The 15,256-nt window shown below is 40.6% G+C and overlaps 2 protein-coding genes across 3 annotated transcripts in view; one reads left to right on the forward strand and one right to left on the reverse strand.

Annotated features, from left to right (window-relative positions):
• pde7a (phosphodiesterase 7A) overlaps positions 1-2,706 on the reverse strand; it is a 180,766-nt gene extending 178,060 nt beyond the window's left edge. The window contains exons 1-2 of one of the 2 annotated variants that reach the window (XM_063064360.1): positions 1,609-2,706; positions 1,284-1,465 (exon numbers count right to left, since the gene is read on the reverse strand). In XM_063064360.1, coding sequence (XP_062920430.1) covers positions 1,284-1,427 — 144 coding nt within the window. In that variant the 5' untranslated portion in view covers positions 1,428-1,465; positions 1,609-2,706. The remainder of the gene's footprint in view (positions 1-1,283; positions 1,466-1,608) is intronic. The other variant, XM_063064369.1, reaches the window with a different exon arrangement.
• The window catches only part of LOC134354910 (dnaJ homolog subfamily C member 5-like), a 183,344-nt gene continuing 169,560 nt past the window's right edge, over positions 1,473-15,256 (forward strand). The window contains exon 1 of the mRNA XM_063064381.1: positions 1,473-1,630. The gene's annotated coding sequence lies outside the window, so the exon portion shown is untranslated. The remainder of the gene's footprint in view (positions 1,631-15,256) is intronic.

Raw genomic sequence — 15,256 nt, forward strand, 5'->3', positions numbered from 1 at the left:
TTGATCTAAAAGAGGCAAAAAATATTGAAAAAGTTCTAGCTTCTGACATTACCCTTTTGCTGCAGTACTTGGAGGATATTTAGGTTTGATCTGTTAAGTATCAAATATCAGGCCAAGACTATTCACAAGAAAATGATGCTTGAAAGTAAAGAAAGGTAAGAATTTCATCATCAATATCCTGTGGTTCAACACTGACCAGAAATTGAACCCAACTGGTCACAAAGCTATTATGGCTACAAAGGTGGACCAGCGATTGGATATTCAGTGATGAGTTGATACTGAATCATTCAAGTCTTACTACCATCTACAAATCAAAAGCAAAAAAGTACTTCCTTCGACATGCTTGGATAAGTATGATTCCAACAGCATGAAGCAATCTTAACTCTATCCAGAACAATCTCTATCACTGGCATATCTTGGCTATAGCATTTACCATCAGAAAGGGTTGGGTGCATCAACTCACTAAGTTCTCTGGACATGCTGGCCCAGTACACTGCTGACAAGGCTATGTTCAGAGTTGACATATTATTAACTCCACTGAATTCACACACCACTTATACCCAAGTCTTCACCATTGTTGAATCAAAGTTCATTGAATTCTCTGCAATGGAGCTTTGCAGGACAATTCTCAACACTGAGCAGTAAGCCTACTATTGTCTTTTCAGACACAGAGATATACAACAAATGCTGGTTTTCCCAGTACAACTGGTACTCAAAGCTTCCTTGCATTTTCCACAGAAGAATATCCAGTTGACATTTTCCAATGGCTCAGGACAAGGAATATCTGAAGGTCTCAGATTCAATTTTGATCCACAATGTTACAAGCCAGAAGGCAGTGATAAAAGTGCCAGATCTAGAATAGTTATCAACCAAATCGCCAATCCTCTGAGCGTGTTCACAAGAACGCAATACCAATAGATTGTATTATGCCTCCACACAATTTGCATTTACTCAGATGAATGCTTTCAGATGAGACACGTAATTTGGGCGAGTCAAAGCTGCTTATAGTAAAGGCAACAAAAACAACTATGTTCGGATTCATTTAATCAGATATACAATACGTCCGAAAGAGTGGTAGAAGAAATCTATGTACCATAGATTTATCACCAAGATAATAAGTACAAGCAAATGTGAGGAGTTCAAAAGAAATGAATTACTGTAAACTTCGCAGGCATTATGAGTAGAGCATGGTGTAGGAACAAGTGAACAAGAATCATGATGTGAAACAACTTAATGGAAAAACATACGGCGCTGGGCGCAAGTTGAGGGCGGTCTCCGCTTACCTGTGACAGGAGTCTCGGGTTGGCGCAGCCGAAGAGGGACGAGCTGGAGCTGAAACTGATGGCCCCTCGGCGGCTCAGGACGTGCTTGGGTACCGGCCTGTCGAGAGGCAGCACCGGTAATTGGTACTGGTAACATACTGCCATTGAACCGGGAACTGAACGAATCCTCGGAAAACACGGCGCTAGGGAAACAATGCAAAAACAACAGCGATAGCAAAACGGCAATCAGAGGGCTGAAGTGGGCACTTAACATCGAAGGGTCAGAGGGGCCGAGGAAACCGGGCCGTCCAGTGGCGGTCATCACAGCCACCACAAAGCAGCTTACCTTCGCGCTGCTACAGCTTCAGGTATCTCGTTTTTCGAATGAACTCGAGCCGTCGTCAATCGCAGTCGCCGACACCTGGACGCAGCCGTTTCCTCCTAGTCCCATTTTGGGTGCGCTGCCTCCTGATGGGATTTTTTTCCTGCTGCTTCCTCGGATGCCGGCGGCGCCTTATCTGAGAAAGCCCATGGGCGACAGGGCCAAGCACGGCCTACACGTGAAGGCCTTCCCCTTTCTTCTTTTTCTCTTTTCCTCTTTAGAGCAACGCTTCCTCATTTCTCGCCGCCTCTTTCAAAACACTTCATCTCCGGCCTGAGGAGGGACGGCGCCGAGTTACCCTTGCACGCCACTGGCAGCGGTGGCTGTTGCTCGGTAACCGCTCGGTCCCGGTCCCAGTCCCACTCCCGGTTCTCTCGAGCTGCGATCAGCACGGCTCGACCCGCCGACCACCTCAATGCGATGTAATGCAGCAAAAGCCTTGAACATTCACTGCTAGATCTTCTAACTGCTCCTACACAACGAAACAATAGAAGCAAAGTAATTGTATTGCAACTTTAACTGTGTCCTCCCCCCAGAAAACAACAAATATTCTTTTGCCCAAGTGATTTTATTTGCTTTCAGAAACCAACCACCTGCCATGTGTGGTTGTTAAAAGCAAGAAATGAAATAAACCAATTACAGATAGGAAATGTTTTCATCATTTTTTCTTATTGGCACATTTATGGTTTTTAAAATGTTATCTGATAGCCGATTGGATAAACTAGAGAGCAGTGCCCTCCCTGAGATTTTCACGTTACCAGAGAACCTGTACTACTAGAAAGCATACAGAGTGCAGATAGGGTATTCCTGCAATCTGGGTTTGCCCTTTGGTTGATGAACACTAATGTAGGTAACCACCTCCTTGTGACTCATATCTTACAATGTGTTCGTGTTATCAACTCTGCTATTGCAATGAATTGTAGCAACTTATTGCAGTAAAACATTATTCGTCATGAATTATTCAACGCTGTATTACTCATGGTATTCGAAGTGTACAACTACATTACATAACTGATTATTGACATTTTTATTGGTCAGAACGTTGTACTTATTTCTGAGTTGTTTTAGTTATTCTGTATCAACATCTGCAATTGAACCCTGGTTATCACCCAACAAAGTCACATTTGCAATGTTAAATAAAAGGAGCTTCTAATCTGCCCTGAATTTAAATTTTAACTTCCCGTAAACTTTAACATTCAAGGTACTGAATAGAAGATAAGAACTTTGCGTGAATCAGTGATCCGGCTCTGAGGTTAAAAAAGGGTAATGATACAGTATGGGACTTGCTTATACTTTTAAGAGTTTATTCATTTGTTTATTTATTTATTGAGATACAATGCAGAATAGGCTCTTCCACCCCTTCTGCCCAGCATACACAGGACAATTTACAATGACCAATTAACCTATGGACCAGTACGTCTTTGGACGGTGGGAGGAAACCCATGCAATCACAGGGAGAACATGCAAACTTACAGACAGCATCGAGAAACATTAGCTTCTATTTATCATTTAGAACACAAAGGTTTGAGAAAACCGCAGGTCACATAAATCACAGTGCAGGCCTGCAGTTTGGCAGTGCTTGCTAGAAATGATTGTCCTGTAAGGATGGTGGATGACACGGGTACCGTCTCCTCATTGATGGGTCATGACATACATGATGAGCTATTCAATGCAAGGCCAATGGTAAGTTGAAGCACATTTTTGTAGACATATTCTCAGAAGTCCTGCAGATTCCAGATGCTCTTTCATAAGCTATTCTGTACAGTAAGTAATGCAAGTAAGCACAGTGGCTGTAGTCAATTAATTAATTCAGAACATTGGTGTGAAGAGACCTACTAGAGGTGCTGTACATTGCCTGGGCACAAATTGACAACTGCATTAGTGCTGCTTCATGCACCCATTCTGAGTTCGTCAATTTCATCAATTCAGCATGGGTGCATGAAGCTGCACCAATGTGGTCATCAAGTTAGTGCAGAAAGGGTTGTGGAGCATTACCAGTGAATGCAGAAAGAGTTGGCGAACATTTCCTGTGAACTCAGAAAGAGATCAATTAATCACATCAGTATACCAAAGTAATACAAAGGAAAACAATAAGTAGAAGATGCAGAGTGAAGTGTTAGTTACATAGAAGGTGCAGTGCAGGCAGACAATAAAGTACAAGGTCGTAATGAAGTGGATTGTGAGGTCAGGAGTTCACCTTATTGTACTAATAGACTGTTCAATAGTTTTATAACAGCAGGACAGAAGCTGTCCTAGAGCTTGGTGATACATCCCTTCAGGCTTTTGAATCTTCTGCCTGATGAGAGGGGCAGTGAAAAAAAACAATGCCTGGGGTGGGCGGAGTGTTTGATTATGTTGGCCACTTTATTGAGGCAGCAAGAAGTACAGACACAGTTCATAGAGGGGAGGTTGATGTGCTCTGATGTGCTAAGCTGTGTCCATATCTCTTTTTAGTTTCTTACAGTCTTAGGCGCAGTAGTTGCCATACCAAGCTGTAGTGCATTTGGATTAGATGCTTTTCGTCGTGTATCTATAAAAATTGGTGAGAATCAAATGGGATATGCCAAATTTCTTCAGCTTCCTGGGGAAGCAGAGGTCCTGGTACACTTTCTCGGCCAAGGTGTCTGCAAGATTGAACCTGAACCGCTATTGGTGATGTTATGATACCGGTTAGCTAGTAGGATGTGTAAAAAAAACATGAAAATAATATTATAATCCATGAAGTAATAGAAAACCTTGGATTTCACTATGTTTTATTCCTTTATGCTGTCTTGACCTTCTCTGTGTTATTCAAGGTCCAGACATTATAAAGCTCTCCTGCGCTATTCATGTGCCGTCTTTTATGGAAAACAGAGAGATTGAACTGTCATTAAAACTGAAGTAAAGAGTTAACAGTGTGTGCAGTAACTCCACAAACACCATAAAACCCTTCAGAATAGAAGTTGGCATTTGTAATTGTTTATGCGTGGCCCTATTTGTATGTGTTTACGTGTGTATGTTTCCTATAATTATATTCAGATGGATGATAAGTGTAAATGGACAAAGTACAGCAAGCAAGAATGCAACATTGTTATGTTCTTTTTATTGACATTCAGCAACGAAGGAAGAGATTTGGGACCCCCAAACCACAAATTCCATGGAAGTGTACAGGCTATCAAAATTGAAAGCTAATGACTGAAATGCCTCAGGGACTCAACACCTTGGAAATTCAGATAAATCCTAATGCCAGCTGTTGTACCAGGGTTAACAAGGTGAGAGAGTGATGTCTCACACCTCCAGGAATTTAGGTTCAATCCTGACCTCAGGTGTAGTCTATATGGACTTTGCATTCCCTCCCCAAGACCATGTGGTTTTTCTCCAATTTTCTCCCACATCTCAAACACATGCCAACTACACACATACACAACCACACTTTCTTTTCGGCTAGAAAGGATGTAGAAGGTTAAAGCTGAAGTAATCACAGTGGTGATAGGAGCACCTGGAGCTGTGACACCTGGACTGGGAGAATGGCTCCAACAGGTCTTGGGAACAACATCTGAGATCTGCGGCCAGAAGCGTGAACTATTAGGAACAGCAACAGTACTGCGCCAAACCCTCAAGTTTATGTGGATAAATGTGAAGTTATCCACTTTGGTGGCAAAAACAGGAAAACAGATTATTATCTGAATGGTGGCCGATTAGGAAAAGGAGAGGTGCAACGATACCTGGGTGTCATTATACACCAGTCATTGAAAGTGGGCTTGCAGTTACAGCAGGCAGTGAAAAAGGCGAATGGTATGCTGGCATTCATAGCAAGAGGATTCGAGTACAGGAGCAGGGAGGTTCTACTGCAGTTGTACAAGGCCTTGGTGAGACCACACCTGGAGTATTGTGTGCAGTTTTGGTCCCCTAATCTGAGGAAAGACATCCTTGCCATAGAGGGAGTACAAAGAAGGTTCACCAGATTGATTCCTGGGATGGCAGGACTTTCATATGTTGAAAGACTGGACCGACTAGGCTTATACGTTGGAATTTAGAAGATTGAGGGGGGATCTTATTGAAACGTATAAAATCCTAAAGGGATTGGACAGGCTATATGCAGGAAGATTGTTCCCAATGTTGGGGAAGTCCAGAACGAGGGATCACAGTTCAGGGTTCTGAGTTGGATGATCAGCCATGATCGTACTGAATGGCGGTGCAGGCTCGAAGGGCCAAATGGCCTATTCCCGCACCTATTTTTTATGTTTCTATGTTCCCAGGCCTCTAGTAGAGGACCCAAGATTGATGGAAAAATACACATACACACCATCCATAAGGGGTGGGGAAAAAAAAAGAAAAGCTATCTATCTATCTATATATATTGTGTGTGTGTGTGTGTGTGTGTGTGTGTGTGAGAGAGAGAGAGAGAGAGAGATCATGTGTTGCTATGCTTCTGGAGCCAACAACATAGGGTGCCCACAACTTACTAACCTGTACATCTATGGAGTGTGGGAGGAAACCAGAGCACCTGGAGGAAACCCATGTCAAGAACATATAAACTCCTTACAGAGAAAATAGAGAAAGGGAGAATGGGATTGCTTCCCTTAGAACCAGCATAGACCTGAGAAAATAAATACCATCCTTTGTAACAGTTAAGGTTATAACATTAAATTCAGTCGAAATTGATTATAAAATAAGATAAATTATGCAGGGTGGCTTCCAAACAGTTCAATTCCCCCGTGTCTTGGATAGAATGACAAGTGGTTCTTAAAGAGACCACAGGAGAAGGAGATAATATAAACAAGAGAAAATCTGCAGATGCTGGAAATCCAAGCAACACACACAAAATGCTGGAGGAGCTCAGCAGGCCAGGCGGCATCTATGGAAAAAGTACGGTTGATGTTTCAGGCTGAGACCCTTTGGCAGGAGATAGTATAGCGTAGTTTTGTGTGAACCAAGAGGGTCAACCTACCTTAGAGTACCAATGTTAGGTCAGTGCTCTGCTGGATGACTTGTCACTTGACCTTCTGTTTTATGCTTTTATGCTCGGTCAGATGTGCTTTTATCTCCTATTTCCAGAATTTTTATAAATCACAACATAAAAATCTTCAAAGGAAATGGAAGCGAACAGTGCAGGAGATTATCCTAGCGCCTTGTCTTCAATCTGGTGATCACAAAACCTACCTCTCAAATGGACTATAATCAGACTAGAATACACTTTGTCCAATTTAAGGTTCAAGTTTATTTATTATGTGTACATTGAAACATACAGTGAAATGCATTATTTGTGTTAATAATCAACACACTCGAGAGTCTACTGAAGCACCTGCAAATGTGGCTATATATTTATGCCCACAATGCATGTCTACAATGCTTGGCAGAACAACACAGAACACACAAGTAACCAAACAACAACAGCAAAACAAGCCCCATACATCCCTTCCACATATACAGTCCCCTAATCCCAAAGCAGACCATCTTTTTCAGTCTCCATCCTCCAGGAAACTGGGACTTTGACTTGGATTCAGACTCAGACCTGCTTATATTGGACCTTTGGCTGTTTATTGAAATATAGTTTTACTACTAAATAAATAATTTTGTCTTGATGTAAATGTAAAAGAATATAATGAATCAAGCTCCACTATGCATCTCTATTGATTTTTGAATAGCTTAATTAATGTGATATTGCCTAATTATTCTGTCACCCTGTCATAATTGCCTTTAAGGTCTCAAGTTAAATCAAGATTAAGAGGGAAATAATTGTCAGGATCTGTTGCTTAAAAAGTTAGTGGCAACCAGACTCAAATGAAACCTTTAATTCAATATAATTTGAAATAATGTTTGACATAATCTTGTATAAACTATGTGTAGAAATGAATGATAATATTGATGAGACCTTGTATTACCAGATAATTTTAAAACAAAATTATGTGGGATCATGATTTCCTTCCAAAAACCAGATTAAATACCTTGATAAAAAATTCTAAAGATGGAAAAACATAAAAGTAAGGGCGGAAGACTGCAACAAACCTCCACACTCATTCAAAATAAAACAATAATGCAATTTTGATGTAGACCAAGATTAACATCTTCATTTTAAAAAGAGCACCCTTCATAGTTGTATCTTCGGTTAGAAACATTACTTTTATGAGGATCAGCAAAAGTTCTGCAATTTGGTCAGGTTCTGATTTTTAATCTCCTTGGTCCTATCTGTTTACAACAGTCCTTCTAATGTAATAAAGGTTAGGACACTGTACTAGTTTTAAAATGTTGAAGTGTTCGGTTGCCATGGTTGCCACAGACTTTTGTTATGCAACACAGATTACAATGTCAGTTTGAAATGGTGAAGTGTTCCATTGCCATGGTAACAGGCAAGGTCCATATTAGAATGTTAAAAAAGGATTCTGCAAATTAAATGGAAACTACTAAGGCTTTTGGCAACATTCTAAAGAATTCCCATGACTTAGAAGGACTTCACAAACCCAGAAGCAAGTCACAAGTGAGCTACTCAATCTGAAAACCAGATATATAGATCCCACTTTGAACTGAAAAGTTCAGGGTGGCCTTATATGTAACTCATTTCCTCCCTCTGATTGCACTCCTAACAGTTCCTCTAAAAACAAAGGATGCATCTGCAGTATTACAGTGTGTATCTACCATCAGTTGAGATTAGTTGCTGGTCTGTTCTGGTGTGTCTTTCCTGTTTTATTTAATTAGTCCCAATTTCAGTTTTCCAGCACAAAATCAGTGACAGCACGTCGGTAATTGGGACTTGAAATCCATAGTTGGAACTTTGTGTGGAGAACACCTAGCGAAGTTGGGATAGAATTAAAAACTGATCAGATGGTTTATTTTTAATAACGAACTTCAGTATGAAAGAATCTTCTCTACCGTTCTGTTTGATGGAAGACTGAATGTACTATTATAGGTTATGGCAGTTGGTGGAGAAGGATCAGTAGCATATTAACTGCAACAAGTCTCGATCAATTGAGTGAATTTCTTCCTCTAGTCAGTTATGGGAACTGATAATTTCTGTGTTCTGCACCTGCCGTAAAAAATCTTGAAATTTAATAATTGTGCAGCAGAATTTTGTTTATAAATGGTTAGTCATTTATTTGTCTCATGTTCTCCACATAACACAGATTTCAATTAGTTTCTGCATGTTTTTATTTCCCACATCCTATTCCTAGTTGTGTTTTATTTTACTGCAGACCATGAAGAGGTCTACTAAGTGTTCTCAGCATCCCTATATTTTAATTTAAACCTTATTTCAGGATCAACATTAAAAACACCTGTGTTAGCAAAAAAAAAGTCAGAATAAGCCAAGATCTCTTTCTACTTAGGTGTAATATATAAACAGCACATGTAATATGTGGCAACTGCTTGTTTATAGCTGATCAGTTTGGTCCCACTTTCCAAATTTTTTTGGACACCTGATTGTTGCCTCAGTGAATTCTGATGAGGTATCTCAGCAATCCAAGTAATATGTTGGAGAACACATCTCTGCCTTGTCATTGCTCCCAAAATGAAGCCCATTTGAACTATAATATATGGCCTCTAGAGTCTGCCTGAAGTCAGTTTTGCAGTCCTCATAGATTGGGTAGAAACAAAATACTGTGCAGATGCTGGGGTCAAAGCAACACGCATAGAGGGAGTACAAAGAAGGTTCACCAGATTGATTCCTGGGATGGCAGGACTTTCATATGAAGAAAGACTGGATGAACTGGGCTTGTACTCGTTGGAATTTAGAAGATTGAGGGGGGATCTGATTGAAACGTATAAAATCCTAAAGGGATTGGAGAGGCTAGATGCAGGAAGATTGTTCCCGATGTTGGGGAAGTCCAGAACGAGGGGTCACAGTTTGAGGATAAAGGGGAAGCCTTTTAGGACCGAGATTAGGAAAAACTTCTTCACACAGAGAGTGGTGAATCTGTGGAATTCTCTGCCACAGGAAACAGTTGAGGCCAGTTCATTGGCTATATTTAAGAGGGAGTTAGATATGGCCCTTGTGGCTACAGGGGTCAGGGGGTATGGAGGGAAGGCTGGTGCAGGGTTCTGAGTTGGATGATCAGCCATGATCATAATAAATGGTGGTGCAGGCTCGAAGGGCCGAATGGCCTACTCCTGCACCTATTTTCTATGTTTCTATGTTTCTATAACATGCTGGAGGAACTCAGCAGTTCGGACAGCATCCATGGAAATGAACAGTCAACGTTTTGGGCCAAGACCCTTCGTCAGGACTCATTGGACAGATTGTGTAGAGTTGTACCTGAACTGCAATCGAAGCTGAAACCTCAGAAATCTGATAGTGAATGATTGCCGGATCTATAGTGTTGAAATGAGGGATCAACACTGGAGGGTGGGAAAGCGGCTTATTTGCTGTTGAGCCTTGTTTTCTTCTGTTGTTGTTGCTTGTGTTATGTGTTGTGTTGCTGTTGTATTGAACATTATGGGCATGCTATATTGGTGCCAGAATGTGTGGCAACACTTAGGTGGCCTCCAGCGCAAGTTTGGTATGAGTCCCCAAATCCTAAGGACTTTCTACAGGGGTACAATTGAGAGCATTCTGACTGGCTGCATCACTGCCTGGTATGGGAACTGTACTTCCCTCAATCGCAGGACTCTGCAGAGAGTGGTGCCAACAGCCCAGAGCATCTGTAGGTGTGAGTTCCCAGTATTCAGGACATTTACAGAGACGGGTGCATAAAAATAGCCCGAAGGATCATATATATCCTCATTGAGGACCCAAGTCACTCCAACCACAAACTGTTCCATCTGCTGCCATCCGGGAAACAGTACCGCAACGTAAAAACCAGGACTAATGGTCTCTGGAACAACTTCTTCCACCAGGCCATCAGACTGATTAATTCATGCTGATACAATTGTATTTCTATGCTATGTTGACTGTCCTGTTGAACATACTATTTATTATAAATTACTATACATTGCACATTTAGATGGAGACGTAACGTAAAGATTTTTACTCCTCGTGTATGTGAAGGATGTAAGAAATAGTCAGTTTAATCCTTGTGTGTATTAGTTATGAACAAAAACAGCACATTTCACTATAATCACTAATGTTCTTGTGATTAATCTGAGTCTGAAGCAAGCCACAACATACATATTATGATTTCGTGGAATTCGTTGTCACAGGCAGCTGTGGAGGCCAAGTCTTTACATATACTTAAGGCAGAGGTTGATAGATTCTTGATTGGTCAGGGCATGAAGGGATATGGGAAGAAGGCAGGAGATTGGGGCTGAGAGGTCAAATGGATCAGCCTTGATGAAATGGCGGAGCAGACTTGATGGGCCAAATGGCCTAAATCTGCTCCTATATTTTATGGTCTTATTGAAAAGCCAAGACACTGTTAGGGAGCTAAGCTCCATGCATGTTCTTTATGTAAGTTACCCAATCTTATTGGGCACAAATTTCAGACTTTATCTGTCACATTTTCACCTGAGTCTTCTGAAGATAAATTCATGCCACCTCATTATATGAAAAGTCCCAACATGAATGACCAATCTTGTCCTCAATCCACTGCACTGGCTGTCAGCTACTGTTGTGCAGTGACTCATTGTGTACAGATCCTCTATGTAAATAGACCCCTAGAGCATGTGGTGTGCTGGTATCTGATCTGTTCACTGCAAGAGTTAAATTGAGTAATTGGTAGTGACTTATTTGTTTCTTTAGTCCTCAGTGGCTGGAACAATCAAATTAGAGGGGCTTGTTGGATGTGGAACAGCTACAAAGTGAACAGAAGACTAATATAATTTTACTTACAATTACTTCAGCCTCATAGTCATGCTCCAGCAATCACCAGTACACTTTCCTTTAGGCCAGCGAACCAGTGACTATAGGGTTGCTACTGTCATTCTCCTGCTTCCAGCAATGATTTTGTATCACCTTTTGGAAAGGAGAGAAAAGTACATTTTTTTGTGAGATGTAATGTAATTGAGTGAAGAAGCTCTGCGGCATGGTATATAAGTGTGAGTTTTGTAGCTATGGTAAGTGTTTGAGATGGTGTGAATTTAACTTAGACATTATAATTGGTGGAGATGAATGCTGGAATTTGGGTTACAACTTGTCTAATGTGCAGGACTAATGGTACAGTTGGTAGAGGACAGCAATTAAAAATGTCTTCACTAACATTGCAACTATTAATAATCTTTACAACTTTCTAGGTCCCAGAGGGTAGAGGTTGTCATCTCTTTCTCTTCAACTCAGGTGTTCAGAGTTATAGGAAAAATATGAGTGCCTACTCTTCGTTTTGGCTCAGTAGACCATGACATGTTTGCCAAATTTAAGTTGATTACTATTTATCTTAGATAGAAAAAGGTGCCCAAGACAGCAATGAATTTTATCATTGTTGTCCTCTTTCATTGGGAGGTTGCCAATAAGCTATGGAATTTGATCTGCAGGCTGGCAGATGACCTTTGTCTTCCAAATTTTTAATGGTCTATTTGTCATAAACTTCGGTGAGTTAGAGATGACTTCAAGCTGGAATATGTACATAACACAAGTATATTCCATATGGTAACTTGATGATTGATGTTGTAATGAACTTGGTTTTAAAGTGGAGATGGACAAAGTTTTATATATATAGTTTCCTGTTTGGTTTGCTCCACTCCAACAAAAGCTGATTGGAAATGAGTCCCAATATTGATGGGCTGATTGGCCTGGTATGGAAGCACAAATGCCTTTGAACAGAAACCCCTACAATAGGTGTTGGATTCGGCCCAGAACATCACGGGTAAAGGCCTCCTCAACCACTGAGTGCATCTACATGAAACGCTGTCATAGGAAAACAGCATCCATCATCAGAGATTCTCACCACCCAGGCCATGCCCTTTTCTCACTGCTACCATTAGGTAGAAGGTACAAGAGCCTCAGGACTCACACCACCAGGTTCAAGAACAGTTATTACCCCACAATCATCAGGTTCCTGAACAAAAGGGAAAAGCTACACTCACTTGCCCATCCATTGAGGTGTTCCACAGCCAACGATCTCACTTTATTACCCATTATCTTGTTATTTCATGTTCTGGTCATTTATTGCTATTTATTTATATTTGGAATTGCACAGTTTGTTGTCTCCTGCTCTCTAGTTGATCTTTCATTGATCCTATTATAGTTTCTATTCTATAGATTTTGCTGAGTATGGCCGCAGGAAATTGTATCTCAGAGTAGTATGCAGTGACGTATATGTACTGTGATAATAAAATTTACTTTGAACTTTGAATTTTACAGTGAGGAAAGTGAGAGGGGAGCTGGTGTGACAGCCTTGCTTCTGTAATTGAGCAGTTTTGGACCTGTTAGTTAAGATAATGGCTTTCATATCATTGCATAGGAACACAACATATTTCTGAGGTCAGCAGAATTTGAGTTGTGGTCAGGTGGCCTTTGACCTGTGCCACCTGGTGACAGCAGGGCTACCTGATGACAACAGTAGATATTAGAAGATCTCGTCTCTGGCAATGTGAGTTAGAGTGATCAGAGTGTGAGGGGAGAACATCAGATGAGTGAGTGTGAATAAAGAAACGAAGAAGAAGGGACAGTGAAGGGAGGGTGAGTGGAGCAGGAGGAAGAATATTGGGGGTTCAGAATGGGAAAGGGAGGGAGGCAGAAAGAAGGGAACTGAGTGAGAGAGGGAAGGTGTACTGGAGGTGCTGAGGAGAGTATATGAAGGTTATTTGAGAAATAGGGCATAGGAAATGCATGTGTGCATCGCAGAGCGAAAGCATACACTCTGACCTTCATGTCCATTATTTCTATGTCTGACGTTCATGCAGTAGAGCTTAATTTCCATTTGGTTGGTTTCTTGACATTGTTTGAAGAAGTCACTCTGTCAAGTCCCTGTGATAGCTTTAAAATGCAAGCTTGGTAGCAGTCTTCACTGAGTTCTCATGAAATTCAACCTCTGATTAAATGCTATTGCAAAATCAGCATGCTAGTGCTGGCTGTTCAATATAATCATGAAGAAGAGGTGAGAGCATGAAGGTTAAGCATCTCTGCATTAGATTAAACAGAGTGGGTTATTCATGCACTGGGTATCTTCTAGGACTATACAGTTTCTCTCCCTTCATGTTTCTGTGATAATTCATTCAGAATGCAACCATAGCAAATTCTCTGCCATATATATTTTTGTGTTTTGTCTCCGTACAAGCAAGTAAGCAATTTTCTACTTGTTCAAATGAATGAATGCTTGCAAGCACGGAATTGGAAAATATAATCCTGTATGCCATTTTATAGAATATTGTTCATTTTTACATCGGAAATAATTTCAAAACTGTTCTCAACTTGTAAATTAAACTTCTAGTGTTGTTAAAAACATCTTAAATTACATATTAATGATACTACAGAATATTTTCACTGCAATCTTAAATGAAGTCCTCACCACCACTTAGAAGAGTGGAGGCTCCTTCACATTTGCAAAGAGGGGCCTTTAATCTACTTCAATATTTTTGGTGACTGAAGTTGGAAAACAAAGTTATTTTAAGTGAGAATTAAATAGGCATTTGGTAAAAATATCCAGAATCCGCTCCAGTGGACTTGATGATAATCTCTAAATGGTATCTCATAGGCATTCTACAAATTCCTTCTCTTGGCCTCCATCATTTCTATCAATGATCTGGATGATAATGTGGTTAACTGGATCAGCAAATTTGTGGATGACACCAAGATTGGCGGTATAGTGCATCGCGAGGAAGGCTATCATGGCTTGCAGAGGGATCTGTATCTGCTAAGTGGCAGATGGAATTTTATGCCGACAAGTGCGAGGTTTTGCACTGTGGTTGGACCATCCAAAGTAAGTCTTACACAGTGAACAGTAGGGCACTGAGGAGTGCGGTAGAACAAAAGAACGTAGAAATACAGGTATATAATTCATTGAAAGTGACGTCACATGTAAATAGGATCGTAAAGAAAGCTTTTGGCACATTGACCTTAATAAATCAATGTATTGAGTACAGGAGATGGGATCTTATGTTGAAATTGTATAAGACATTGATGAGGCCTAATTTGGAGTACTCTATGCAGTTTTGGTCACCTGCCTACAGGAAAGACATAATCAAGGTTGAAAGAATGCAGAGAAAATTTACAATGATGTTGCTTGATCAAGCCCACCTCTCCCACACCAAATTTAATCGTGCATTTAGCTTTTTGATCTCAATATTGCCAAACTGCATGTGGCTCATGTAACATATTGCAACTCTTCTTGTAATTTATAGTTTTATTTTACATGTATTGCAAATGAACTCCTGCCAAGAAACAACAAATTGCCTGACATATGCCAGTGATATTAAATGTGATATTAAACGTGAGCAACACACACAAAATGCTGGAGGAACTCAGCAGGCCAGGCAACAACTATGGAAAAGATTCAGGCCGAGATTCTTCACCAGGAACATCGACTGTACTCTTTTCTATAGATGCTGCCTGGCTTGCTGAGTACCTCCAGCATTTTGCATGTGTTGCTTGGATTTCCAGCATCTGCAGATTTTCTCTTGTTTGTGATATTAAACCTGATTCTGAACAGTCCATGGATTATTACCTTTTTGGTTCTGCATTTTAATTTAATCCCTAGCAGAACATCTTTCCTTGTTCCTCCTACATTGTTGGTACCCACATGGACCACAACAGTTGGATCTTTTCTCT

The sequence above is a fragment of the Mobula hypostoma genome, chromosome 1 (assembly GCF_963921235.1).
Source record: "Mobula hypostoma chromosome 1, sMobHyp1.1, whole genome shotgun sequence".
Lineage (NCBI taxonomy): Eukaryota > Metazoa > Chordata > Chondrichthyes > Myliobatiformes > Myliobatidae > Mobula > Mobula hypostoma.